General features: G+C 50.7%; 12 protein-coding genes across 12 annotated transcripts; 5 read left to right on the top strand and 7 right to left on the bottom strand.

Moving 5' to 3' along the window:
* Positions 1-29: 29 nt before the first annotated feature.
* Positions 30-1,169, bottom strand: EI97DRAFT_461502 (uncharacterized protein; the record flags this gene model as incomplete). Its single annotated transcript, XM_033801203.1, has 3 exons — positions 30-38; positions 93-365; positions 420-1,169. The coding sequence occupies 3 exons, from the start codon at positions 1,167-1,169 to the stop codon at positions 30-32; spliced, it is 1,032 nt and encodes a 343-aa protein (XP_033650420.1).
* EI97DRAFT_469988 (uncharacterized protein) lies at positions 1,052-4,422 on the bottom strand. The gene is made up of 2 exons (XM_033801740.1): positions 3,642-4,422; positions 1,052-3,583 (listed from the first exon to the last, which is right to left on the bottom strand). The coding sequence occupies exons 1-2, from the start codon at positions 4,385-4,387 to the stop codon at positions 1,207-1,209; spliced, it is 3,123 nt and encodes a 1,040-aa protein (XP_033650419.1). The 5' UTR covers positions 4,388-4,422; the 3' UTR covers positions 1,052-1,206.
* A 1,990-nt stretch (positions 4,423-6,412) lies between these two features.
* EI97DRAFT_436490 (uncharacterized protein) lies at positions 6,413-7,973 on the top strand. The gene has a single exon (XM_033799121.1). The coding sequence runs from the start codon at positions 6,894-6,896 to the stop codon at positions 7,773-7,775; it is 882 nt and encodes a 293-aa protein (XP_033650418.1). The 5' UTR covers positions 6,413-6,893; the 3' UTR covers positions 7,776-7,973.
* Positions 7,974-8,156: 183 nt separating this feature from the next.
* On the top strand, positions 8,157-10,790 carry EI97DRAFT_436488 (fatty acid transporter-like protein). The gene is made up of 4 exons (XM_033799120.1): positions 8,157-8,373; positions 8,500-8,628; positions 8,723-9,242; positions 9,302-10,790. Exons 1-4 carry the CDS (start codon positions 8,364-8,366, stop codon positions 10,611-10,613), a joined length of 1,971 nt encoding a protein of 656 aa, XP_033650417.1. The 5' UTR covers positions 8,157-8,363; the 3' UTR covers positions 10,614-10,790.
* Positions 10,791-11,446: 656 nt separating this feature from the next.
* EI97DRAFT_483008 (putative dynamin GTPase) lies at positions 11,447-13,976 on the top strand (the record flags this gene model as incomplete). The annotated part of the gene is made up of 6 exons (XM_033802087.1): positions 11,447-11,640; positions 11,693-12,061; positions 12,110-12,267; positions 12,330-13,263; positions 13,328-13,634; positions 13,694-13,976. The coding sequence occupies 6 exons, from the start codon at positions 11,447-11,449 to the stop codon at positions 13,943-13,945; spliced, it is 2,214 nt and encodes a 737-aa protein (XP_033650416.1). The 3' UTR covers positions 13,946-13,976.
* A 416-nt stretch (positions 13,977-14,392) lies between these two features.
* Positions 14,393-15,181, bottom strand: EI97DRAFT_445338 (uncharacterized protein; the record flags this gene model as incomplete). The annotated part of the gene is made up of 1 exon (XM_033799963.1): positions 14,393-15,181. The coding sequence occupies one exon, from the start codon at positions 15,179-15,181 to the stop codon at positions 14,393-14,395; it is 789 nt and encodes a 262-aa protein (XP_033650415.1).
* Positions 15,182-15,844: 663 nt separating this feature from the next.
* On the bottom strand, positions 15,845-17,392 carry EI97DRAFT_436487 (glycoside hydrolase). Its single transcript, XM_033799119.1, has one exon. It carries the CDS (start codon positions 17,273-17,275, stop codon positions 15,944-15,946), a length of 1,332 nt encoding a protein of 443 aa, XP_033650414.1. The 5' UTR covers positions 17,276-17,392; the 3' UTR covers positions 15,845-15,943.
* Positions 17,393-18,203: 811 nt separating this feature from the next.
* On the bottom strand, positions 18,204-19,240 carry EI97DRAFT_469982 (uncharacterized protein; the record flags this gene model as incomplete). Its single annotated transcript, XM_033801739.1, has 2 exons — positions 18,204-18,565; positions 18,681-19,240. 2 exons carry the CDS (start codon positions 19,238-19,240, stop codon positions 18,211-18,213), a joined length of 915 nt encoding a protein of 304 aa, XP_033650413.1. The 3' UTR covers positions 18,204-18,210.
* A 922-nt stretch (positions 19,241-20,162) lies between these two features.
* EI97DRAFT_445335 (uncharacterized protein) lies at positions 20,163-21,236 on the top strand (the record flags this gene model as incomplete). The annotated part of the gene is made up of 1 exon (XM_033799962.1): positions 20,163-21,236. The coding sequence occupies one exon, from the start codon at positions 20,163-20,165 to the stop codon at positions 21,234-21,236; it is 1,074 nt and encodes a 357-aa protein (XP_033650412.1).
* Positions 21,237-21,387: 151 nt separating this feature from the next.
* On the bottom strand, positions 21,388-22,380 carry EI97DRAFT_452673 (NAD(P)-binding protein; the record flags this gene model as incomplete). The annotated part of the gene is made up of 2 exons (XM_033800417.1): positions 21,388-22,250; positions 22,305-22,380. 2 exons carry the CDS (start codon positions 22,378-22,380, stop codon positions 21,388-21,390), a joined length of 939 nt encoding a protein of 312 aa, XP_033650411.1.
* A 605-nt stretch (positions 22,381-22,985) lies between these two features.
* EI97DRAFT_436485 (kinase-like protein) lies at positions 22,986-24,355 on the top strand. Its single transcript, XM_033799118.1, has one exon. It carries the CDS (start codon positions 23,351-23,353, stop codon positions 24,170-24,172), a length of 822 nt encoding a protein of 273 aa, XP_033650410.1. The 5' UTR covers positions 22,986-23,350; the 3' UTR covers positions 24,173-24,355.
* On the bottom strand, positions 24,206-24,854 carry EI97DRAFT_436484 (uncharacterized protein). The gene is made up of 2 exons (XM_033799117.1): positions 24,431-24,854; positions 24,206-24,384 (listed from the first exon to the last, which is right to left on the bottom strand). Exons 1-2 carry the CDS (start codon positions 24,529-24,531, stop codon positions 24,303-24,305), a joined length of 183 nt encoding a protein of 60 aa, XP_033650409.1. The 5' UTR covers positions 24,532-24,854; the 3' UTR covers positions 24,206-24,302.
* Positions 24,855-25,411: the final 557 nt, after the last annotated feature.

Raw genomic sequence — 25,411 nt, 5'->3', positions numbered from 1 at the left:
TAGTAGGCACCGTAACGACTGATGAACTGCTAGCTTGGCTGGGTCTACATCATCACTCGAAACATAAATCCACCCCTCAGGCATCTTTCCACGTCGTCAGACGGCCCAAGAGACTCAGGTCGTGTCGACGACAGCTCAGGTGCATCTGCGTGCAATTTTGCGATTCCGAGAAAATCGTCGAAGGTGGTTGTTTTGTATCCTGCTGCCTGAAGCAAGATGTCCACGAAATCCGTGTTGAACCGCAATATTTCTTCTCCTGAACCATTCGCTGCAATGGAGAAGACATCTTGGATTCCCGGTTTGCGAATCGACTTCCCCTCGAGGAGATCTCTGCCGGCTTGACGCATTATCTGGAGGAGAAGTCGCTATGTGCGCGTTAGAAGATTGTGTTGTAGGTTAAATGGGACGCTTGTACGTACCGTATCACTGTATCGGAGGACATCCTCTGACATGTCGTCGAGTTTGGCATCCGATAAGAAGGCATCTTGAAGCTGTATCATTTTCTTACGACAAGTTTCCTCATCGCCAGTTCGAAATCTTGCAAAGGCTGATCGCAATCGCATCAAGAGCACCGTAATCAAGGAGGTAACAGTGTGCCTCATTTCGCTCTTATCTCCAGGTTTCGAAACCCGCACCTCCGTTTCGGCCAGTGCTTCCAGGTTCTTCAGCTCCGATCCATCGTTCTTGGAGTATACCATCCGGCGAGCATGCAAAAAGGTTGATGAAAGCTCGCAGTTTTTCAGAGGTCCGTATTCGTGGAGTATGTCGACTAGGTTGTCTAGAGCGTCGCACACGACCGACGGCTCTGCGAAACAGCGATTCGCAATCTCGAGAAGTGATCTCATGCAGGCAAAGGCTTTGTACATATCGTTGGCCTGTAAACTCCTCGTCGCCATCCTGGCGGTGAAAGCAATCGTGGAATGCAGCGCTGGACGACGAAGCATGCCGGATCTGATGGACAGTGCAAAGGCGAGATGCTGGAGCGCAGACAGCCAGTCACGGCTGAGCAGTCCGACTTCTGAGAGATTCAGATGGATGCTTATTCTCGTCTCTGCATCATTGCCGCCGCCATTCACTTCAGCATCGAAAACCGACTCTAGTTTGTGGCGCATATCGTCGAATCTGTACTCTGCCAGCAGTTCCTTGAGCTCAGATCGAAGCGCACGCATGTGTAGAATGCGAGATGAAGATCCCAATCGGCGTTTGTCATCCATTTTCTCGGAAACTCCCTGTGATATCCATTCCACGAGGGCGAACGATGTGCATTCCATGTTTCCCGTTCTCTTCGAAGTCTTCAAGGAACTGTAGTGATTGGTCTATGAGTCCCGAGACATAAAGTTGTCGCTCCGAAGGCGGGTTGTCCAGCTGAACACGATGATCTCGGATCCAGTGAATGCGGTTTAAGTATGCTTCGGATCTCACAGGATCTAAACCCGTGTATGACCAAAGGATCAATGCTAGTTTCAGGATCTCCTGTTGAGTTACAAGTCGGACGATAGTCTGAGTGTATCTTATAGCAATGTTGGCATCCTCTGAGGCGGTGATATTTACCCCATTGGCATCGACCACGGCTTTCAAAACAATGGCAGTGCTGGGCTGACTAAACTGCGTCAGTTCCTGTTCATACCGACGCTGATCCTCCTCATCGCCTTCCCGTTCCATCTTCTCCCAATACCGGTCAAGAGCTTTGTCCCACAGACTGACAGTTACCTCGGTTCTGCCAGAATCAAGAGCAAGGCCCCATTGCAGCAAAAGGATCAGCCGGCTGGAGCTTTGTATGACGGAAGTGCCGAGCAGTCTTCGAGATACCAATATGCTCGCCGCAGTCAAGTAGTTGTTAAACGCGAATTCGACATTGGAGATCATCGTGTCCAAGCCTTCCTCCCAGGTTTGGCGCTGCCATGCCCACTTGCTTGTAGTATAATCTTGAAAGTAAACGAATGCATCTTTGGCCGAGTCCAGGGCCTGGCCCTGAAGCTTAGTGCGGAACGCGAGTGTTAGCAGCGGGCTCATCGACAGATAGCCCAATTCCGGTCCATCAGCATTATCCGGATGACTTGTTTGTTGGAGGAAGCGGTTTTGGGTCAGGTAGGCGAAATGGGGCGAGAGGTGTTCTTCCAATGTCTTGACCGAATCACGGAGAGGCTCCGGCCATTTTCCGAAAGCAATGGTCATGTTCATTTCACGAGGACCGTATAGTCCTGATGTCCGGTATTTTTGTTCCAAGTCCCACATGAGAATGTATACGGCTACGGCTGCTCGAGGCAGATATTCCCAGAAGAGTCCGATGGGGAGGAGGTATGGATCCTCTAGAGCTAGGAGCTCTTGCATAGCTCTGGCGCCGCTCTCGCTATCTTGTTCGAGCGAATGAGAGTCGATTCCTATGGCATTGCCTTCCATGAGTGAAAAGTAGTAGTCTTTGATAGAGATGGTTGGTTTTCTACTGAGGTCGTGCATTAGAAGCTTGATAGCTAGTGGATTTCCGGCGGCCAGACTGACAATCTTCTCGAAATAAATAACCGTATCGGAGTTGAGATCCGGCAGATTTTTCGAATAACTGGCGAGAAGCTTGGAGGCTAATGCCGTGCACGGCACCATATCTATTCCTGTCAAATGATGCGTGAAGCTCTTCAGCGCTCCCATCCTTTCGGGAACTCTGGAACCAATGGTTACTAGAGTTTTGCCTCCGACTAACTTGGCGAGAAAGTCGATGATGAACCGTTGGCGATCTCGAAGCGACTCCAGGTATCCTGCTTCGAAGCTGTCGAAGATGAGGGCATAGTTACTGGCACGTAGATGCTGGATAGCCTTGGTCCTGATCAATCTTTCGTCATCGGTGTCAAGTTCACCTAGCATGTCAAGGTGTATCCTCTTGCAAATACTGGCTGTGTTGAGGGCTACAACAAGGTTTGGATCCTTCGCAAACATGTCGTAAAAGATCGAACGCTTGACAAGCCCGGTATACTCCCACCACCAACAAAAATGTCTGAGCAACGATGATTTTCCAATTCCGGTGCTGCCATGTACAAGTGCAATATTCGTTCGAAGCAAAAGAAAGGTTTCCAAGAGGAATATGTCAGATTCGCGTCCATCGACCCCGTGTTTGTCGAGATATGGCTCGGGTACTTCCTGCTCAATGTAGTCTTGCGTTACATGTGCAAGGCTTGTTGCCGAAGGGATCCCTTTCGATGAGTAGTAGACTGGCACGATGCAGTCGCTGACTTCGACTTTGACACCATACTTGGTGTTACGCATTGGCTGACTGGTAAGTCTTTGTCGTCCAGCATATGTGGCTTCCAGGATCGTGGACTTCCCGTGCAGTAGCATGGCGTAGAAGGTTGACATGAAAGTTTCCACGGATATGGAACTGGCTTCAAACGACATGGCAACAACTTCTCCAAGGCCGTACGACATTAGTCGTTTAGCAAAACTCGGTTGCTGATCAAACTCCCGAGCTGAGTTGCAGGCATTCAATACAGCATGCCGTATTTTGTATTTGCGCAACAAGTTACCAACTGTATCCACAGGGACCAACCTTGGCTGCAGGCCGGTTCCAGAGTGTTCAATAAAAGCGAGACAAATGCTACAAGAAGAAGATATTAGCGATCTATCAGAATGAAACTCATTCAAGGACTACGCACTCTTGATTACCCTTGTCATATTCTCCATGGACATCGAAATGGACAATGTTGAGGTACTCGGGCTTGTCTAACTGGGAAAGCGTCTCTTCAAGAGCATCTATGGTAGCCGGGCGCACAAGATGCAGTCTGACTCTGTCTGCCTCATGCTGCGGAAGCCTGCGAATGATATCTGCAATCTTCCGGGAAACAACGCGGTGCGGTATATCTCCAGTGCCCCCAGGTCTGGCGGACACAACAATTATATTCAGGACTTTATCAGGCTGCGGAAATATTTTCGCTGCTTCTGCTACAGACCCGTCTTCCTGCTCTTTGAATGGGACCCGGACAACGCAAACGGATTTGGGTCTCGGCGACGGCCACAGCTCGACGTTTTCCAGAAGTTCCCAGTGGAGTGAAGATAACTTGGAGTTTGAACCGTCTGATCCATGGATTTCGAGGATAATGTGTGCCAATGCAGTTTCTTCGCATAGTTGCGCGAGACGGAGACATTTGGCCAAATCAGCCCCGTACCTCAGTAGGGCACGGCGCGAATCCGCAGCTCTCAGACTGTTGAATGGCTCCTGTGCTGCAAAGGATTCGATGAACCAGGTGATCAGCGCATGTTCATCTTCATTCACGGGATGGATAAAGTCGGTGTCAATTCTCTTGTCCGCGAGGCTGACGGTTAGGCTCGCGGACGTCGAGTGATCGTCCTCTGATTTGGGCTCAGCCGAGGGTTTTCGACTTGTAATCTTTATTACCGTCATGATAGTCTTGTATATAGATTAATGCAATCGTAGCTCCCCTCAGCGGTAGGAGCAAATAAGGCTCTGCTGGCACAAGTGTTGGGATTTTGGGGACGGAAGCCCAACTCAGAAGTTAGCAGTGGCTGGCTGCCTACCGTTTGTTCAGCTTGGAATATTGTCAGGCCACGACTGCCTCTTCCTACGTCCAACTGAACAACCCCCTGCACTTTCCTTCCAGGTTGAACTACCATTCCATACAATTTAATTGGCTAGAGTCCAATCACGCCACTAGAAAGGAGTACCTACATATTACTCTTATGGCTTACAAAACCTACCAGTGCCTTGACGCTATTAAGCTAGCCACGACAATTTAGATTCCCCTGTAACCACCCAGTTGGCGTTGAGCTGGGGCTTTATAACCCATTACCAGCTAATAAATAGATATCCTATGCACTATTTTCATTTATTTTGCGGACGCGCAACAACACCTCGTCCACAAAATAGCTACCAACCAGGCCACTGAATGATTCGCGAACTGCTGCCTTGTGAAGCTACCGAGTTAGGATTAGAACGTCAAGGAAAGTGAATCCGATTCAAAGCCTCCTCGTGAGCTGACAAGCATCTGGCCAGTTGTTCAGCATGTTTGAAATTGTGGCGCCTCGACTGGACCGGTTGGCGCTGAACCTCCCCCGCTGAAGACTTGCCCACGAAAGGGAATCTCTTGAGGCTGAGTTAGGCCAAGAAATATGCAATCGATCCGGACATATACTCAGCTGTTTTTCATGGGGATAACTTGCTGGGCGCAGCTTTGGCTCCAACGCTGCTCCCAGCGGAGGCGAATTGCAATCAACCGCAGATGGGGATGAAGTGGAGTTCTTTGTGGACAACGAGCTGACGCCTTGGACAATGGATCCATTTGATTTGGTCGACGATGACGAGAGAGAACCCACAATTGAAGAAGCAGATGGCTGTACGTTTATCTTCCAGACGGAGTAGGAGATTGATGGAGGACGGAGGGACTGGTTCGAGCGATACTGATGCTTGCTGCAAATGTGAACGTCATTAAGAAAGTGGACAGAATTACCACCCACTCCCGAAGTGATTAGTGGCACAAGACTGCAACAAAATGTAGTGATTGCTAGAACAGGCACCTCTCACCTGCACTTCCCGCCTCGAAACGCATCTTTCCGGCATCTACCGTACTATTATTCGGCGATCTTAAATGTATTAAGCCGTTCATTCAGCAACTTAGTAGGGGCACATGGTGGTTTGTTACGTTCGCGGGATTCCCAGAGCTGCGCAGGATGTCTTCACTGTGGTATTCGCAATATGAAACCTGTCAATTAATACCGAGTACGGAGTATAATGGCTTGGGCTGTAATGCTCAGAGTAGTACTTTGACTTATTCAATCAAGCATACTTCGCGAGGATAATAAAGGACTTCCTTGCAGGGAATGTCTTTTTGTAGGACAGCATCTGTTGCGCAACTTGACGACGGGGATATCTTGATTTTTCAACAGGCGTTTTCTCTCGTGCCAAAAGAGAAGACATGATGAAAAACGAACGATATCTCAAGACAGTTTGGTCTGCAGGCCAGTTCAAGCTGCCATAGTCAGTCAACTTAGTATAAAAGCTTCCAACAACGATTTGAAAGTTTGTCCATCGAAAACCATTCTCGATTTCGGGTGGCGTGGTGATAAATCTACCTTTGTATCTGATGGGGAGCGACACACCAACAGCTCGGCTCTTCAACCCTCCGAGAGTCCCCACAAGGTTTCGCGGTTTCAACACCACCATCCAGCCCCAAACACGTCTGAAACAGGAACAGTCGCTCCCGAGCCCAGCCACGAGTCTAATTGTAGCAATACAAGAATTTGCACGTTTCACTCAGTGGGTATCACACATCTTGTGCGGGCTTAGCGAGGCGAAGCCAGAAGAACGATGTGGTATATAAGCCTGCTGGGAATGTGTGTTAGGACTGCTTGAAGGCATGGTGGTGTATACGCTTAAAGGGCACTGATTTCGAGGTTTCTCAGTTGTTTTCTCTTCGAATCTCATTGTTTTCTGTTCTGTTCTTGCGGCAAGCCCGACTGCTTTTCCCCTGCATTTCTACAGCCTTTATTAGTTTTATTGTCTTCTCCTAGTAGGCACATCCGCGATGTTGTCGAAGATCTTCAGACATGCCGTCCTGGCATCCTCTATTTTCCACGGGCTGTCCGGCGCACAGAGCCAAAGCAATATCATCCCTCAAGACCTACAGGCGGGCTTCGCGCGCAGCAGCGACGAGCTGCAAGTTTCGTATACGGGGGATGCGGTTAACGGATTCGCGGATGGGACGGTTTTTGAGAAGGATGGTAAGTGCCTTTGTCTTACCTTCGATCCCCTTCTTGCCCTTGTCCAAAAGACGTTCAGAGCATGATCTGGAATCACGCATGATACTAACTTTGCCCCAGCCGTGGCGAAACTCCCCGAATTCGCTCTGGGTGACGCTGCCGGCATCTCTTCTCAACGTCGCTACACCGTTATCATGCTGGACACCACCTGCGCCTCTTCTCCACGCTTGCACTACGCCCGCGCAAACTTCCGCTACAATTTCGAAATCGTGAAGATCGAATCGCAAACCACTCCTGCGCTGGCTTACCAGGCTCCCGGCGCTTTCGGCGAGACAGGCGATCAGAGACAGTACTCATTCCTGATGTACAACCAGCCTGGTTTCCGGGATCTTACCGATTTGAAGGTACCGGGCGATGGCCAGGCGTTTGATGCAGAGAAGTTTAAGAGCGACAATGGGCTTGCGGATCCAGTTGCAGGTGTGGGAATGGTGGTTAAACTTAGCGGCGAGACGAGCTGTGATGGGCAGACAGTGCCGCCGCCATCGAATGGAGGAAATGCTCCTCCTGCTGCTCCCTCGGCGGCTCCTCCGGCTCCTTCTGCACCTCCTGCTCAGGGTCCTACGAGTTCAGCGGGAGGAGCGCGGCCTCAACCTACGCCTGCGCCTGCCCCAGCGCCGGGATCGCCAGAGCCATCCGCTGCACCAACTTCCACATCCGCAGTACGACAAACACCAGCAGTCCCATCTCCATCGCCAGCTTCATCTCCCTCAGCCGCTCAAAGCACAGCCACTTCTCAATCCACTGGCGATGAAGAACAAGCCGCATCCACGAGCGCTCCGGCTTCAAGCGGCACCTCGCGCGCGCGGCCGATCGCTACCATCACTTCAACGGTCCTGGGCGATGTGCCTTCAACGCTGGTACCGAGTGCACCTGGTGCGGCCGAAACAGCTTCGGGGACTGTGAGTGGGCCCCCTGTTGTGCAGACGGATTCTGCGGCGAGTGAGTTGGAGGTGAAACTCGCGGGAGCTGTGGTGCTGGGAAGTGCTGTTGTGTTTGCGGGATTGCTGGTATGGTAAATGCGTTCAGTGTGTGCTGGAAGATGGGACGAATTGGATTGAGATGGAAAAGGGGTGAATCGACATCTTCGCGCCGTGTACAGTAGACTCCACGCCCCCTCGGATGAAACAGGAATGCGAAAGAAGGGACCGTGGCAAGTCTCTTGTCCACAAAACATGTACAACCGAAAGGAAAAGTATATCCCATCATGATGAAACATTCACTCCTTCACCCATCCGCATCAAACCTGTCGTCCACTTAAGCCCCTACGCTAAACCCCACTAAGGCACCCGATTCCCGATCCCGCAAGTTCCAGATTGTGGGGAAGTAACTCCCCACGTGACGCGCCAGGGCCGTAAATTCGCCCTACCCGAGCCATCAGCCTCGGTAAATGGGTAATTGGTTATTGACATGCATCTTTAAGTGAGATGGGGACTCCTCCGGGCGGGAGAGGAGCAGCGGGCAGAGATCCGCAGGCTCTTCATTACTTTACCACACCTCGTTCCTTGTTCCGGAGGTTTCGTCCGAACTGATCGCTCTGACCGTTCCCCTCTCCTCTCGCTGGATTACGAAGGCCCTGTTCGTTGAGGCACAAGTCTAGAGGCACAATGGCTCTTGGTTCGTCTCTTATCCATTCTTGTTATCGAGACAGCTGGTACCTATATGGAGAACTTCAGCTGTCCACTTGGCCGATATCTCCGCATCTCCATATCCCACTTCATCACTGACGCCCTCTTCACACAGTACCCGTCGCCGGCGCCATTGCAGGCGCAGCCGCCGCCGCCGCCTATCTCGATGCCAAATTTCACATCTCCAAGGACATTGACACCATCCGCCTCACGCGCGCCAACGAGCGCGACTTCGCGAGACTGGGTGAGTACCGACCCCTCTCGTGGGCCCCACAGCATCGCGATCCGGTATGGTACCACAGCATGGCATAGCTGACGATTGTCCGCGACAACAACAGGTGCGAAAGGCCGCGCGAGTCTATGGTACTGGTTCGAGGCGCAGGTGCGCAGACTACCCGAAACCGAGGAGGCGATCTGGTCGCGAACGGGATGCTATACATGGCAAGAGACGTATGCGCAGGCGTGCCGATATGGGAACTACTTCCTTGAGAATGGCGTCAAGCCCGGTACACTTGTCACGTTTTATCTGACGAACCAACCGGAGTTTATTTTTGGGCATCTGGGATCTTGGGCAATTGGGTCGGCGCCGGCCATGATCAATCATCATCTTGCCGGAGATGCGTTGATCCATTGTCTCAAGGTCAGTAAGGGGAAGTTGTTGATTGTGGATGAGGATGCCGAGTGCATTGAGAGGATAGAGGCTGTGAGAGACAGGATCGAAGGCGAGCTTGGCATGACGATCAGGATTCTGGATAAGAATCTGAAGGGGGAGATATCGAGGATGGAGCCGAAGAGGCCCGGGGACCACTATAGGGCTGGCATCAAGGGAGCGTTCCCCATGTGTCTGTTCTACACCAGGTTAGTCGTTTCCATTGTCAGATGTCTCCATTTTAGAGAGACTGAACTGACCTCGTCAGTGGTACGACGGGTCACCCCAAGGCATGCCCTTTCGAGTGTCAAAGGGCAGGTTCATTAGCAGGCGGTCGCGTCCGAACTCTGGATCTCGAACCCGGCCCCAAGGGAGATCGCTGGTACGTCTGCATGCCCCTATATCACGGTACCGGATGCACAACAGCAGTCGCCTGCATGCTTTCTGGAGTCACACTTTGCATTGGCAAGAAGTTCTCGACTTCCAGGTTCTGGTCCGACATTCGCGACTCCAACTCCACGGCTTTCGTCTACGTCGGAGAGACAGCACGATATCTCCTCGCCAACCCACCCAGCGAACTGGACAAGAAGCATAAGGTCCGCGTCATGTTCGGAAACGGGATGCGTCCGGACGTATGGCATCGCTTTGTCGAACGATTCGGTATCCAGACGGTTGCCGAGTTCTTCAACAGCACGGAGGGTGTCTTCGGTCTTCTCAATGTCAGTAGAGGCCCATTTACCGCGACTGCAGTGGGTCATCATGGCCTCATCCTCCGCACCATGCTCCGCAACACGTATATTCCCGTTGAGATCGACCACGAGACGAACGCTATCTGGCGGGATCCCAAGACTGGTTTTGCCAAACGGAAGCCCTACGAAGAGGGCGGTGAGATCATCGTCCAGATCCCCAATGAGGAGGCCTTTGTCGGCTACTACGGTAACCCGGAGGCCACGCAGAAGAAATTCGAACGCAACGTCTTCAAGAAGGGTGACCTCTTCTACCGCACCGGCGACGCCCTCCGCCGCACCCCGGATGGACTCTGGTTCTTCCTTGATCGTCTCGGTGACACCTTCCGCTGGAAGTCCGAGAACGTGAGCACGGCTGAAGTCAGCGAGGTCATCGGAAACTTCCCCGGTGTCGTCGAAGCGAACGTCTACGGCGTGGAGGTTCCGGGACACGATGGCCGTGCTGGTTGTGCTGCACTGTACATTGACCCCGCGCATCAGTCGACTTTCGACTTCAACGCCCTGCTCGAACACTGCAGCTCCAGGTTACCCAAATATGCGGTCCCTGTCTTCATCCGTATTCTGAACAACCTGACGACTATGCACAATAACAAGCAGAACAAGGTGCCGTTGAGAAACGACGGATGCGATCTGAAGAAGCTGAGGGAGAGGACGGAGAAGGAGGCTGCTGCGAAGGGATTGGGCAAGGAGGAAATCAAGTACGATACCATGTACTGGCGTCCTCAGGCACTTAGCAGTATCAAGGGAGCTTTGGAGGACGATCAGGGTTATGTGTTGTACACGATGGAGGACTGGGAAGGTTTGAAGAGGGATGCGCCTGGCGCCAAGTTGTAATAAGGTATACAAAGGATGCCGTGGTGGTCTCCCCAATAGCTCGAGGTGCACTGAGTGATTTGATAGAAGAGTAGACTCATTTTCGTAGGAGGCATATTTTGGAATGACATTGATTTAAGGTTAGCCAGCCTGGCTTGGCGTGTTGTTTGCTAAGTATTTGTAATTAGCAGTTGCCCAAACTAAGCAGGAACGGCTGGAGGTCAACATCAGAAATGAAGACGTCAGTCGAGAGTCTTTGACATCTCGCCTTTTCCTCATGTTCCCAGATATTTACGCATAGAGAGCCAATTTGATTGCTGCGGCGCTCAAGGGAGGCTCGTGTTACGAACTGCCTTCGGGAGCCCATTAAGTATATCAAACGCTGCCCCCGTGATTGGCAGGGAAGTCAAATTTCAGCATTAAGGGACATAATCTATGCAAGCAAACGATAGGTGGCTTTGTCAATTCGCGCTTTAGAGAAGCAACATTCGCGATGTCCAGTTTCCCGGAGGATATTACGGTGAGCATTCACTCAAACAGCGACCATCGGCCAAGTAAGAGAACATGTCGCGAATATGCTTCCGTCTTAGTCTAGAGGTACGGCTATCTCTCTCACTTGAGGCTTGAGTTAGTTTTACTCCTGATCACATCGACAGGCGGTGTAGCATCGTCCCGCGGCGGCCCGCCTCTGAAGCCGTAGCAGTCTATCCTTCAGAGAACATATATATACCCCGCCATTTCTTTCTTCCCTTCCCTTCTCTTCTTCTCTCTACCTCTCTCAACCATTATCTTTTCTCTCCTTCTCACACTCGCAGACCTCTGCATTCTAACTTACCATCTCAGTGTTACTTCCAATGTCCAGGCCTTCGGAGCCGGCAGACAGTCTCTTCATTGCCGACCCATTAATGGCGCCGACAAGTATCAAACGAAATTCGCTTACCACTACCGCCTTCAAGGCTCTCCAGACCGACGACGAGAGGAGCGTCCTTGACATCGTGGACAAGTTACGACGATCTGGACTCAACAGCACAATTGAACTGCCCCAACTGTGAGCAAACTGACGCGAAGTCGTATGGAATATTTGCTGATGGCTATTGCAGCGTTGTTTGTGGAGATCAGTCGAGCGGGAAGAGCAGTGTCCTCGAGGCTATCACCGAGATCCCGTTCCCGCGCAAGGAGAACTTGTGTACGCGTTTTGCGACGGAGATAATATTGCGACGAACAACAGAAAGCACGATACTCGTCCGAATCACTCCATGCAAGACCCGGCCTGAGCCAGAGCAAGAAACCCTCCGCAAGTTCACCGCCGTTCTGAAGGACTTCAAACAGTTGCCGGAATTGATTGACGAGGCATCAACTGCCATGGGAATTGGCGTCAAGGCGGCCGCTGGGACGAAAACTCGAGGGCGAAGTGCGTTCGCGAGAGACGTCCTATCAATTGAGATTTGCGGACCGGACCGTACCCAACTGTGAGTTATGTCGGTATCAAGGGCTTTCTCTTTTTCTAACTTGCTTAGGACACTTGTCGACCTCCCCGGTCTTATTCAAACTACAGGAAAAGGTCAAAGTGCGGGTGACGAAAAACTTGTATTTGAACTAGTCAGGGAGTACATGAAGAACCCACGCACAATCATACTCGCGATCGTTTCGGCGAAAAATGATTGGCAAAACCAAGGTGAGCGAAATCTGTTGGATACTCATCGATCACAGGAGGGTGCTGATATTTCCTTTCTCTAGTCATCCTTGAAGATTGCCGGAAAATCGATCCCGACGGAGAGCGCACCATAGGCATCATCACAAAGCCTGACGCAGTTCACAAGAGCGATGAACCCAACTGGATCGACCTTGCAATGAACAAACACATCTACTTTCAAAGAGGCTGGCATGTCCTCAAGAACCGTGGCCCAGGAGAAATGAACACCAGCTTCAAGGAGCGGAACGAAGCGGAGAAGGATTTCTTCAAGTCTGACACCGGGTTTTCAGCCTTGTCTCCAGAGTTTCTCGGAATTGAGGCACTCAGGAAGCGCCTGAGCGAAGTCCTCCTTGAGCATTTGACCAAGGAATTGCCACTGGTCAAGGTGGAAATCCAAGATAAACTGAAACAGACGATCGCGGAGCTGGATGGACTTGGCGAACGCCGTAGTACTATTGGAGAACAACGATCGGTCCTTGTCCGAATGTCTCTGGATATCCACAATATCCTAAAGTCAGCCGTGATTGGATATTATGATAACCCTTTCTTCGGACCGCCCGACATGAATGCTGGTGTGGACACTCGTGAGAATATCCGCCGCTTTCGAGCGGTCGTCCAGCATCGTAATAAGAAGTTTGCGGAGACCATGAGACGACAAGGGCATCGGTATGCTATTGAGTGCGGTCCCGGAGACTGCGAAGCAGACGTGAAAGAAGCGGAGAAAGCCAAAAAAGAGCTTGCTAGTATGGACCGCGATGATTTGGGCGCAAAGCTTCCAAAGCCAAAACAGACAACGCGTCCACAAGCAATCGACTGGGTCCAAAAGATCCTGGAACGTTCTCGCGGATCTGAGCTCCCGGGAAACTTCAACCCCACGTTGATCGCTCAATTATTCTGGGATCAGAGCGCACCGCGGAACGATATTGCCGACCTGCACATTGAAAGTGTCGCATCTGTCTGCAAGCAATTTGTCCACAAGTCATTGGATACAAAGCCCCCAAAGAGATCCTCGACAGACTCCTGACTCAGTGCGTGGATCCAGCGTTGGCAAAGGCAAAGGAATCCAGCAAGGACGAACTGGCAAAGCTCATAAAGGACAAGGCCCGACCCCAATGACTTATAACGAGCACTTCACAATAGATTTGCAGAAGCAGCGTCAGAGGAAGAACGCTCGAATAACCCAGGATGCTGTCAAGCAGGCCGAAGCGAGCGTTGTCTCTGCGAGCGGGGGAACGACGAAGCAAATCGATCCCGTCAAGCTCGAAGAAGCATTTGGAAGATCCATTGAACAGAACATGGATAGATTCTCTGCAGAAGAGGCTCTGGACAATCAGCAAGTGTACTACAAGGTATTGGCTCTCCAAACCATGCCAGATCGTCAGTCAGTCCTTACTAACAGTTTTGCTAGGATGAGCGCATGTACTTCATCAATGCCGTCGTCAAGACAGTTATCGAACGTCACCTCGTCGAGCCGCTCCCAGACATTATTTTGTCGCCTCTGGTCATCACCCAGATGACCGATAAAGAAGTGGAACGCGTCGCCGCCGAGGCCAAGGAGACCACTGCACGTCGTAACTACCTCGAACAGCGCAAACAAATGTTAGAGCAGGGGATTGAGACCTTCAGAGACGCTGTGTGTGGCTTGCAGAGGGAGACCTGACGAGTTACGACTTACGCAGTCTGCCATCTAGCGAGCAGCATTCTCCTTCACCTGGCGGAAGGGCTTATCTGAGGATTTCCGGCTTTTCATTTTCCATATTTCTCCGCAGATCACACTTCTGCCTGCTTTTATTTTTTTCACAACCATCGACTAGGAACACCACGTATCTGGTGACTATCATCTTCCTTTCTCTTATTTGTGTGCTTATCTTTGCTTATCTTCAACGTTAAGATGCTCTAAATTCTCTGCATTTAAACTGGGTTCGGGGAGACAGAGCTCAGCATCCAGAAAGCTTTTACAGGTGGGTTAGCTACAGTGATTCATGAGAAATAATATCAATCTGGGAGTCCTTGATACTACAACTGCTTTGTATATTCTTCATGTCCTCTGACCTCGCTTTCCGTTGCCACATGTCCTCCTACTGTTATTGCGGTTTGCTACTTTCCCTCAAGTCTGGAACCAGCCTTTTGCCATCCGCGTCGAACCGGAGATGTTTTTCCACTCGGCATTCCGTTCAAAAGCATTGACAATCCTTTGAGCGACATCAAGAACGTTACGAGCGCTCAAATCCACACGAATTGGTCCTACAACTTCGTTCGCACTGTCCCCTGCCGCTCCCAAAAGAGCATCCTTTTCGTCTGACCAATTGCGCTCCCTACTCCACTTTCCCAGCTCTCCACCAGGGCAGCTTGGGGCGAATGCTGCAGTTTCCGGTTCGATGGCGATGAAGAAGCAGCGTGGACGACCTGGCCACCTACCATGCTTCTTGCAGCGTTTCTTGAACTCCCGCCACTGCTGCACTGACCGGGGAAACCCTTCGATGAGACATTTAGGCTTGACTTGCCCTTTCTGGCCAGCAGGAAAGATCGCTTCTTCCATAATCTTGACCATGGTTGCAGTGGGGATAGCCACTCCGTTGTTCCCATACTGTTCGATTTCTCTATTCTCCTCTTCCGTCAGATGGTACTTGTGCATTACCTTACCTGACTTGTCTTGAAAAATTTCGTTGAGAATGCTTTCTGCAGAGATGATATCAAGGTTGCGTATCTGCTGCTGAATCCTTCGACATAGAGAGACTTTGAGTGGCTCGGACGGACCAAGGAGGAAGACGAAGACCTCTCGAGATGCTCTGTTAGCGGGATTCGTCCGTTCAGAAGTTCCTCGAGCCGTGTTGCCGTTTGGTTCAACTGTGAGTAACGCCGCGAATCTGTTGGCATTCATGTTGACCATTGCCATCTTTGTTGCAATTCAACAGACTTCTGGGGTATGGCTTATATATGACACTTGTGCCTATGTGAATACCGTCACGTGCGTCACCTTTTGTCTTGCGACTGTGCTGGAACAACTCAGACAGTCTTTCAAGTGCTAAAGTCGCTACCGCATCTGGGTTAGAGTATGTGAAGCCCAGCTCAGACCTGAGGTAATCATTGTTTCTCTGACCGGATAGTTCTTGCGACATGACAGTGAAACAAAACTGTAAGATAGACCAAGACCAGGACTACCAAGTAGTCTCTGGCTTCATGCAATGCCACAACAACCATATTGACGTTTTTATAGGTGCATTCAGACCACCCTGGCAACATAATTTACGTGCATTCTCATTGGAACATGCTGATGTACAGCCCTAGTGAAGAGCGAAGCGATCAGATCAAGAGGCCAACGGCTGTTCTCGAGCTCCTTGTCTCTAATGCGCTTCCGTGACGGGTAGTCTCAGGCCCTAAACCTACGATTGAACCATACTGTCACTGCTGTGATAGAAATTAGGCACATTGCCAATAAGGAATATTGCTCGCAGCGCACAACCACGGGGAAGTCGGATTGTAAGAAAGTTACAGGTCTTCCCAAATCAATAAGCGTAAAAACGAACTCAACCGTGGATAAAGCCAGCATCGTATTAATGTCCAGTCGCAAGGACCTCCAAACCATTAGGCAACTGAAGTCATCTGTCACTACTTGTGTTGACCGGAGAATTGAAACACGCCAACGAACCCGCAAAACTTAACACCCAACTGTGCAAGCAACCTGCCAAACACGATATACCTTCGCCTCATGGCTCCTCACCTCCGTTGTATACGGTATATCGTACGGACCCAGATCTTTGTGCTTCCAAAGATCTCTCATGCGGTAAACATCCCATGGCACAGTCAAATCGCGTCTCATGTCCACGGTGATATACGCCGTATCGCTGCCCCTGTTGAGTAGTAGCACGGCCAAACTCTCGTCTTTCATTTGCTTCGCGTATATCTGAAGAGTATTGTTCTCATTCTTCCATTGCAAGGTCGCTGGCTGGCCGAGAGGGTCTTGATTTAGCTCAATGATCTCCTTGTTGGTGAGAGTTTCGAGATCGTATTTGTCCAACTTGTTGATATTGGCGCCGATAAGCAGCGGAGAATTTACGATAGACCACAGGCTGAAATGAGTGCGGTATTCGAGGTTGCTAGCTCCCGTGCCGACGAGTTGCTTGCTCTCGCCATTCAATCCCACAATCAGCATGTCGTAGTCATTCCAGTGGCCAGGTCCGGAGTACTGCGCAAGTTCGTTGCCCCGATCAAGCATGTCCAGAACGTCGAAGTAGTACTTCTCGCGGTTGCCGGGATAGTTGAAATCATCCGAGATATCCTGCCCGATTCGCCACTGATTGGCGCCCTCCTCTCCGGCCCATTCCCAGACATTCGCCCAGCCGCAGTGACATGCATGGAAGACCGTGGAGTGGTTCGTTGCAATGAGCGCTCGGCTCATGTCCAGCATTACCTGCTGCACCTCGGATTGAGGAGCGTCGTGATGCGAACAGCAACTATCGTATTTCAAATGATCGATCCCCCAGGATGCGAACATCTTCGCATCGTCTTCGGCGTGACCCTCCGATCCCGTGTATCCTGCGCAAGTCGTGTCGCCTGGCCCGCTATAGATGCCTAGTTTGAATCCTTTGGAGTGCGCATAATCGGCGAGCGCTTTTATTCCGCTGGGGAACTTGACGGGATCAACCTCCAGTGGGTGTTCCGCTCGAGAGCCTTTGTACCGTTGCCAGCCGTCGTCGAGGTTGACGTAGATGTAGCCCGCATCCTTCAGACCGGTCCGCTCTAAAGCGTCAATCGTGTCCTTGATCAATGTCTCGTTGATGTCGGGACCGAAATTATTCCACGAACTCCAGCCCATGGGAGGGGTCAGGGCGAGGTTGTTGGTAATGTTGACTTCGCCTCCATAGTGCGTTACATTCCATGGAGCGATGGGTGTCGGAGTTGGCTCGACTGCCGTAGTTGAATTCGGCCAATTCTGTGCCAGTGACGTAGGTATGAAGCCGGCGATGATGAGGAAGGCGGTGAGCTCCATCTTCTATACTCTTACATTGGCCTTTGAAATTCGAAACCGGATGTGAGGATGCAGAGCGCGAAATTGAATTCGCCTCTACAGACCTTGAGATAGTAACGCCAGATTCTCCTGGAAGCAAAGCCGCGACCAGTTTTTTGACGCAGGAACGACGCATCTTATATGAGAGACCCATGCTGCATCCGACATCTCGGAAGTTCATTTTTACATTATACAACCCTCAGTTCGGGTACCGACGTGGATGGATTTAGCCAAATCCAGACATTTATCCACTTCTATTGGAGTATTGCGGATCCCTACCCTAATGAAGTCAACCGGGCCAGGCTCCTCACGATACACGAGCGAGATCAGTATGAGATATTATCGATCTTTGGCAGGGCCATTTGTATGCTCGACAAACCTGAAGCGCTGATTATTTTTCGTTTGAAAGGAGGCATAGTTAAATGGAGACAACAGCGCAGACTAGACACCTTCCTCTTCAAACATTAAGGTTCATTTGAAATGAATTCCAGCGTCGTTCCTGCATCGTATTGCTGTGCAATGCATGACAACGTATTAATATGCCACATAGGCGGCCCCCTTTCCATTCTCGGAAGCGTTTCCTGCGCAATTGCATCGAAATATCATCCATAAGAAAACAAAAACCTCTACAGAATCATCGTCCATGTTCCACGGGACGTAGATCGGGATAATGATGTCTCTGAATATTTCAATTCAAAAGCGCTGACCATTTAGCTGGACATTTCCCCTTTACCAATCCCTAATCCAGACCAGCGAGACATTTAGCACCTCCGGAGAACGACATTGAGAAAATAGCAGGAACGGACGATGGCATGCACCGGCAGAGGGCAGAGCGCCAATAATTGCCTCGACATATCTGGTGAAACGGACACTCAACTGTCAGACCTCAGCATGTCCAAAGCCTGCATCGCACCGACCTAAACTTTCACACTCGAGATAACCCCGTTATTCCCCGCAATATACAGCGTATTCTTATCCGCCTCCGTCTTCCCCAAAGTAACCGACGTCGCTCCAGAAATATTCACCAAGGTACTGATCCTCCCGTCAGGAGTCACCTTCTGGATTTTCCCAGCGCTGCCAGTGGCGACGTAAGCAGTACCATCGGGACCGACCCAGAGATCGTCGGAGAAGGTGTTGGACCAGATGGTGGCGATGTTGCCGACCTTCTTGCCAGTCGCATCGACGGCCACTTTGTGGAAGGTGTTTTTGGAAACGTTGGTGTAGTAGAGAGTGCCGTTGAAATAACGGACGCCGTCGATGCCCATGGGGATGCTAAGATAGGAGTCAGTGAGTGGCTAAATGGAGGAGAATGACTTTAACTGATTGAAGTAGAATCAAGATATGCGACGCGAGTAATAGACGGAGGCTGCGGGTGCCGTTCACTTACCCAGCATTGGCAGGCGGAGCCATCGTCGCGTCCTGAATTACCGTGCTATAAGCACCGGTATTGACATTCATCGCCACAACCGCACCCTTCGAAGCATCTCCAATAAGGATGGTGTCGTTAGTAAAAGCAGACAGCCCATTGAAGAACCCTGAATCCGGCACCTTTTTCAGAACAGATGTCTGAGCCGTCCCGCTAGTGAAGTCCACCTTCCAGATTGCCCATGAGCCCGTCTTAAGGCCTCCTCCGAACGAAAACTGACCCGCGACGACTGCAAAGACATCCGGAGCAATTTCGGCAATGCCGCCTGCGCAGGTGGCATCAGTGAACGTGGCGACTTTGGAGGCTTTCTTCGTGGCTGGGTCGACGCCCCAGAGTTCGCCCTTGTCGAAGAAAGATACGAGGAGTTGGCCGTTTGAGCGTGCAGCGATGCCTTCCGCTGAAGTGGGGGATGCGGAGAATTTGTAGACTTGAGTCGTTGATTGTCTTTTGTCAATTGCTACTGCGGATACTACAGATGATATAGCAAGAAGGCCTTGGGCGAGAAGAGTAGAGAACCGCATCTTGAAGTGGGCAACTGGCGTGTGATAGTGAGATCGAATGGCTTTACATCAAGGAGAATAGTGCGAGCATGGCTCGAATATGTACTTCCCTTATGGCAATGGGACTAGACAGAAGTGAGGGGGTCATTCATTTGGCACATACTTATAAGCAATTAACATGGCTAAATATGGCAAGAGAGGCTATCCAAAACAACATATTCCTGGGTTCGTTCAAGAGATGTGCTTGCGCTGGCGTCTCCACTTCATCTGTATTCCCCATGCCTATCCATTCATCCTTCAAGATTTGAAAAGTCCTTGTCCGGAGGAAACACATGCCGCTGAACACAACTGGGACGGATCAAAACCCGAATTCCTCGCTGACGCACATTTTCAGAAGCCAGCGCTTGTATCCCTTCCCGTTCACGTATGTTGCGGCAAATAGATAAATGAAATTTCTTGATGTGGAGAAGTTGTAACGTTTCTCGATGTGGGGCCGGTCCTAGTCCAGCAGGGTGGTCCGGATAGCGGTCTATCATATCGACATCCTCGACCGATTAAACATTCCCCTCCTGTATACGTAATACAATGCACATCAAGACTTAGGAAACTCATAGCATGTAGCTTTAATTCTCGACTAGCGATTGTAATACTCACCATAACCAGCATTTCCAAACTAGGTACCCTAGGGTAGGACACAGGACAACACCCACCATCCGAACAGCATACAATGGAAGCCACTATCAAGCACAAACCCCAATCCACACCACCTGGGCAGGCCGTTTGCTCCGTAGACTTCACTAATCCGCAAGAATTTCCATTCGTTAGCCTGTCTCAACAGTCACCGTCAAATTGTGCATTCACTTGTTTCAACTCCTATTTACCAATGTCATCGGTTGCATAATCGTCATAGCTTCTTCGCACCATCTATACCTATCTCCTCACAATGTCCTACCCCTACCTAACGAGCCGCACCTACCGCTGCGGACACCCCTCCGAAATAATCCACGTCTCCCGCTCCCCTTCCTCCGGCCGCTTAATGCACACCATCGTGCCCCGGCTCCCTGCCTCCGTGCAACGAACAATGCTCATGTACTCCACCCTTGAGAAGTGTGCACGGTGTGCTCGTCAGGGTCTACCAAGGGGGATGGACTCAAAGGGATGGGCGCGTCACCCTGCTACAGAGCAGGGGGTCTGGAGGCCGGGGAGTCATGAAGGGGAGAGGAGGGATTGGTTTAGGGAGGTGTTGGAGGGATTTAGGTATGGGATTGATCGTGGTAGCGAGGAGGGCCCGGTGCATGCCCAGTATGCCAACGAGGACGAGGTATCTTTCATTCGGGATAGTAGGGGATTGACAGGGTATGAGAGGGCGGAGAGGAGACATGCGACGTATGAGCAACTTGTCAGTGAAGGATTAGGGGTACTGCCCAGGTTTGACTTTGAGAGAGACTGCGAGGGAGTTGAGGAGGATCAAGAACCGCTATTACCAAGCCGGAATGCTCAAACAATAGAGGGTCACACAACAGAGCCTCGAAAAGCTGAGCACACGGCTGAAGAGTGGACTGAGAGCGGAGGACATATCGGCAGACTAAGTCTTGAAACCAGGCCGCAATACTACCCACTTGCGCACTCTCCCGTGACATTACAACAATCTCAGGAAAACGACGAATACATCAGAAGCCGCCTCTCGCCTGATAGAATCATCCACAGAAATGCAGCCGGCTTCTTCGAAATGTCCCCCTCATCAACTCCAATATCTCCAATATCCCCATTATCCCCACCATGCACGCCCAACACGTGGTATCTTCGAGGTTCTAGTGGCACTACGCGCAGTGCTAGACTCCCCAGCAGGCCCATGGTCCGAAATACCGCAGCAACATGGCACAGCGCAGAAGCGAGACTGATGCGTAGTTTATCTGGGAAAGGAGCTAAACGAACTGAAACCGAGAGCTGCGACTCCACGCCTCGACACAGAGCGATGAGGACTCTGTGGCGAGTGGTGACGAAGTCGGGCTCCTGAGGTCTCTGCCCGGTATTTCCACAAACGAATGGCTTATGCATTGGTCGTGGGTCTGATCTTGTGCTGAAGTATGAGGAATGGGTATTATCAACAGCGGGTATTAAACAATGTAGAAAACGAACGCATGCACAACACTTGCCTTCATAGGGCACTAGTACCCATGTTTCTGAAATTCCGCCTCCGTCCACTCCCAAAGCTTCTTCGCCAGCCCTGCATCCTGCGCGTACCTACTCCCGCTCATCTTGATCCCCACCGGCCGATAAAACGCCCCATTCTCCAACCGCTCCTTCGGCACCGTCGCCGCCCACGTCTGCGTCAACGCCCCACCCTTCGCGTCCTTGAAATGCCCCGGAAGTATGGGTGTCAAAAGCTGATACACCCACAGTCCAATCTTCGAAATCGGGTTCGCCCGAAACGACACATACAGATCGGTAATGATAACGCCCGGGTGCACGGCAACGGACGTAATCTGCGGATACCGAGCAGCGAGCTCCTTGGTAAACAGGACATTTGCCAGTTTGGATTGCCCGTACCGCCGGAAAGTGTATTGCTGCTCCAGCACTTTCTGGTCCCAGATGATGCCGCCGGAGGGAGCGCCCCAATGGCCCATGCTGGAGAGATTCACGATGCGCACGTCGGCACCTGGCTCCTTTGCGGTTTCGAGCAGCACCGGTAGGAGCAGCTTGGTGAGCAGGGCGTGGCCCATGTGGTTCGTGCCGAATTGGATCTCATAACCCTCCTTGGTCAGGCTGTACGGCATAGCCATGACGCCCGCATTGTTGATGAGTATATCCAAGCGCTTCTCCTTCTCTTTGAAAGCCCTCGCCGCATCAGCAATGGACGAGAAAGACGTGAGGTCGAGCGGGAGATACTCGACAGGGGCATCGGGAACGGCTTCGCGGATCGACGCGATTGCAGACTCGGCTTTTGAGGGGGTACGCGCTGCCAGGTAAATGCGTGAAGGCGAGTGAGCTGCCAGGTACTGAATGGTCTGTTTTCCAAGGCCAGCACTGCCTACGCTGAACGTCAATGACCTTATCAGGACCGTAAGTTGTGAAGTAAACGTACCGCCAGTAACGAGAATGATCCTTCCAGTTAGGTTTGGGATATCGCTCGCTGGGTTGAAGCTCGCCCCGGCACCCATCTTGCAGATGTCGAAAACGCAGAGAATCAACCACCTGAGTCTAACGAAGCTGATTCCATGCAACTGTCGACGGGGTTATGAAGCTCGCGGACTTTCTGAGCGCGTCATCGAAACACCGAGGCACGTGAAATACCGCAAATGTTGGAAGCGCGATCCTTCCAACACTCCATATCGGCATGCATCTGGCAAATGACTTCCATGAGGCCAACAGGTAGCAGATGTTAAAGAGCCTCCTACTACTAATCAATAGTTGCCCTACCTCTTAAGTACCTGCAATCCCCTCTAGCGAGCTGCATCCCTGCTGACATGTAATTACCTAAAAGCTCTCTAGAATTGCTACTAGGCATTAAAAGAAGTTAATTAGTCTTTTGAGTTTTTATAGCATTAGAGCTATTACAACCTGTTTTTATTTACAACATAAGATTAAGTAATATTACTTATAACTATTATAAGAAGCTAGGTGAACTCTAGTGGAAGCTATCTAAAAGCTATCTAATGAAAATACAACAATGCAGTTAGACTAGTTATGTGTTATTGTAGGTCATATTCATACACGCGCAAGAACAAATAATGTTGGACCGAGGGTCCTTCAATGCAAGCACTGACCACACCACAACTTTTCCTGCGCCAGAAGGCAGCACGACAACGGCCTCCCGTTCGAGAAGACCACCCACTTGAACGTGACCTGACTTATAAGGCGATTGGCTCTCTCCACCGACCCCCGCGCAAAAAAAGGAAAGGGAGGTTCCAATGTTCCTGATCTAGAGTCTCGCCTGCATCCGACCATCCCCCCTTAAGCGTCCCTCTGGCACCGTCACACGCTACGCCTGTGCATCTCAAGGACGCAGACCCCCAAAGCTTGATGAGCTCGCTCCCTCAGGACTATCGCGCTCCATCTACGCCCCAAAACAAGAGGACCCTCGTCCCTCTCCTCACAAACACAAGTAAAATGGAATCCTAGCCCCGAAGTATGGCGAACGAACGCATCCAAACCGGACCGCATCTGTCTATAGATTATCAGAAACTTGTATTCCTTGCGGCCGGCAGTTCGGGAATCGTCTATGCGATTGATGAGGAAAAGGTCCTAAAAGAGTATCACAGTGAGGGGATTGACGTGGAACGTCGAGCATTTGAACGCCTAGGACTGCACCGTAATATCGTAAGATGCTTTGGTGCCATAGACAACGGCATCATCCTGGAGCGCGGACAATCGCTTCGGAAGGTTATCGAAGAAAGCGGAGCAGAGCAGATTCCCTTGGATAAGAGAATTCGCTGGCTACAGGAAGCTGCAGAGGGAACGCGATATTTGCATGAGAAGGGCATCATCCATGCTGATGTTGGATGTAACAACTGGATCATAGTTCATGGACGTCTGAAGATCATCGACTTTGAAGGTTGCAGCATTGACGGCGAAGAAGCAGGAGCCTGTTATGAGTGGTTTAGCTACAGGCAATCGACACCAGTGATAAGCCGAAAGACCGATATCTTCGCATTCGGCTGCGCGGTCTACGAGGTGATGACCGGTAGACAGCCACACCAGGAACTTGCAGCATCTGACGATCGAATGCTCCGTATCAAGCAACTCTATGCCGACAATCATTTTCCCGAGGTCGAAAATATCCCGCTGGGCAGTTTGATGCAGGGTTGTTGGCATGGTACTTTCACGTCCATGGACGAAGTTCTTCAAGACCTTGAAGTTGCTGGCGTGCCGGTCACCAGGAAAGCAGATTCTGGTGTCCAGAGTGTGATGGCTACTATCTTTGACTACTTAGCATCATGGAGAACACGTTGAGCGCTTGGAAATTCTTAAATGATTTGGAAGTTTACTGGACAGTTTTTAAGATTAGATCTCATAACATTGTGTCGTATAATAACATTTCATTCTCTTCCTTGGATGGAATAAGCTAGGCGCTACCGCTTTGCTACAAGAGCCAGATGACCGGCGAGGATACGGAGCTGAGCCCTGGGTCGAGAATACACTCATCGTTAACCATGAAGATCATACTATATACAATTAGACAATTGATGTTAGACATATGGTTTGCCTTACCTCTTCATAACGCGCCTCTCCGACCGATGCTCCTGAGTCCCGACAGAACTTGCAAGGGGCGTTTCGGGTGGAAGGTAGGTGTGTACCCAGAGATGGATCATACGTAGAGTCCTCACATCGCGGTCCCGGTTTTGGAGAAGCTAAACATCTCCGATAGAGACGTTTTACGATTCTATGCTGAGACGGTCTCTGGCATTGGAGATAGATGATGTCTGCTGTAGTATACCGGCACATGTCGAAGAGAGTGGGGTTGTGAAGAGACGAGGGACGCCGTGCTAACACTTCGTCTGTGAGCAAGAGCTTGTCGTAGGGTAGGTCCGAGTAACTGTCCGAACAGCTGCGCCGCAATCTACTGATTTCGCTGCGTTATAGATCTAGGACGGCCAAGCTCGCTGCTGCCTACCTATATTACCCGAGCAACGATATATGTCGCCAAAGGGTACAAGTGTAGAGAGGAGGTGCTAGTAGCTATATAACAAGGTAAACTTTAATATAAAGTAGTATCCTAGCCTTAGAATTTACTTTCTAGGGCTTATTCCTAAGGCTACCTATTAACGCATAATTATAATTAAAGTAACACGTTACTAATAAATAAAGTCTTAATTCTATATAACGTACCTCACGGGCGAGTCGGTCACACAGGCGAGTCGGTCACTATGCCAAGACCCCACCAGAATGTAAACTCCTCAGGAGAGTATAAAACAATTATGAATAATTTTTAAGAGTTGTAGTAAGCCAATCTCTTTAAAATCTATTTATACTTCTTTCTTACATGTACGTGAATTATGCCCAGTCTCACCGCAGCGTGTACAATGTCGTTGTGTAGGCTTACCTTCATCAGCACGCACCTTCTTCTTCACCTTCTTTCCATCATCACACACTGCAGACTCGCTTAGGGTAGCTAACCGTAGACCCTCTCCAGCTGTTAAGATCCCTTCACGCTGTACTCGTTTTCTCTTGTGTGATTTACGCCGTGTAGCA

Source organism: Westerdykella ornata (genome assembly GCF_010094085.1).
Source record: "Westerdykella ornata strain CBS 379.55 unplaced genomic scaffold EI97scaffold_32, whole genome shotgun sequence".
NCBI classification, from domain to species: Eukaryota; Fungi; Ascomycota; class Dothideomycetes; order Pleosporales; family Sporormiaceae; genus Westerdykella; species Westerdykella ornata.
This window is presented reverse-complemented; position numbering and strand designations above follow the sequence as displayed.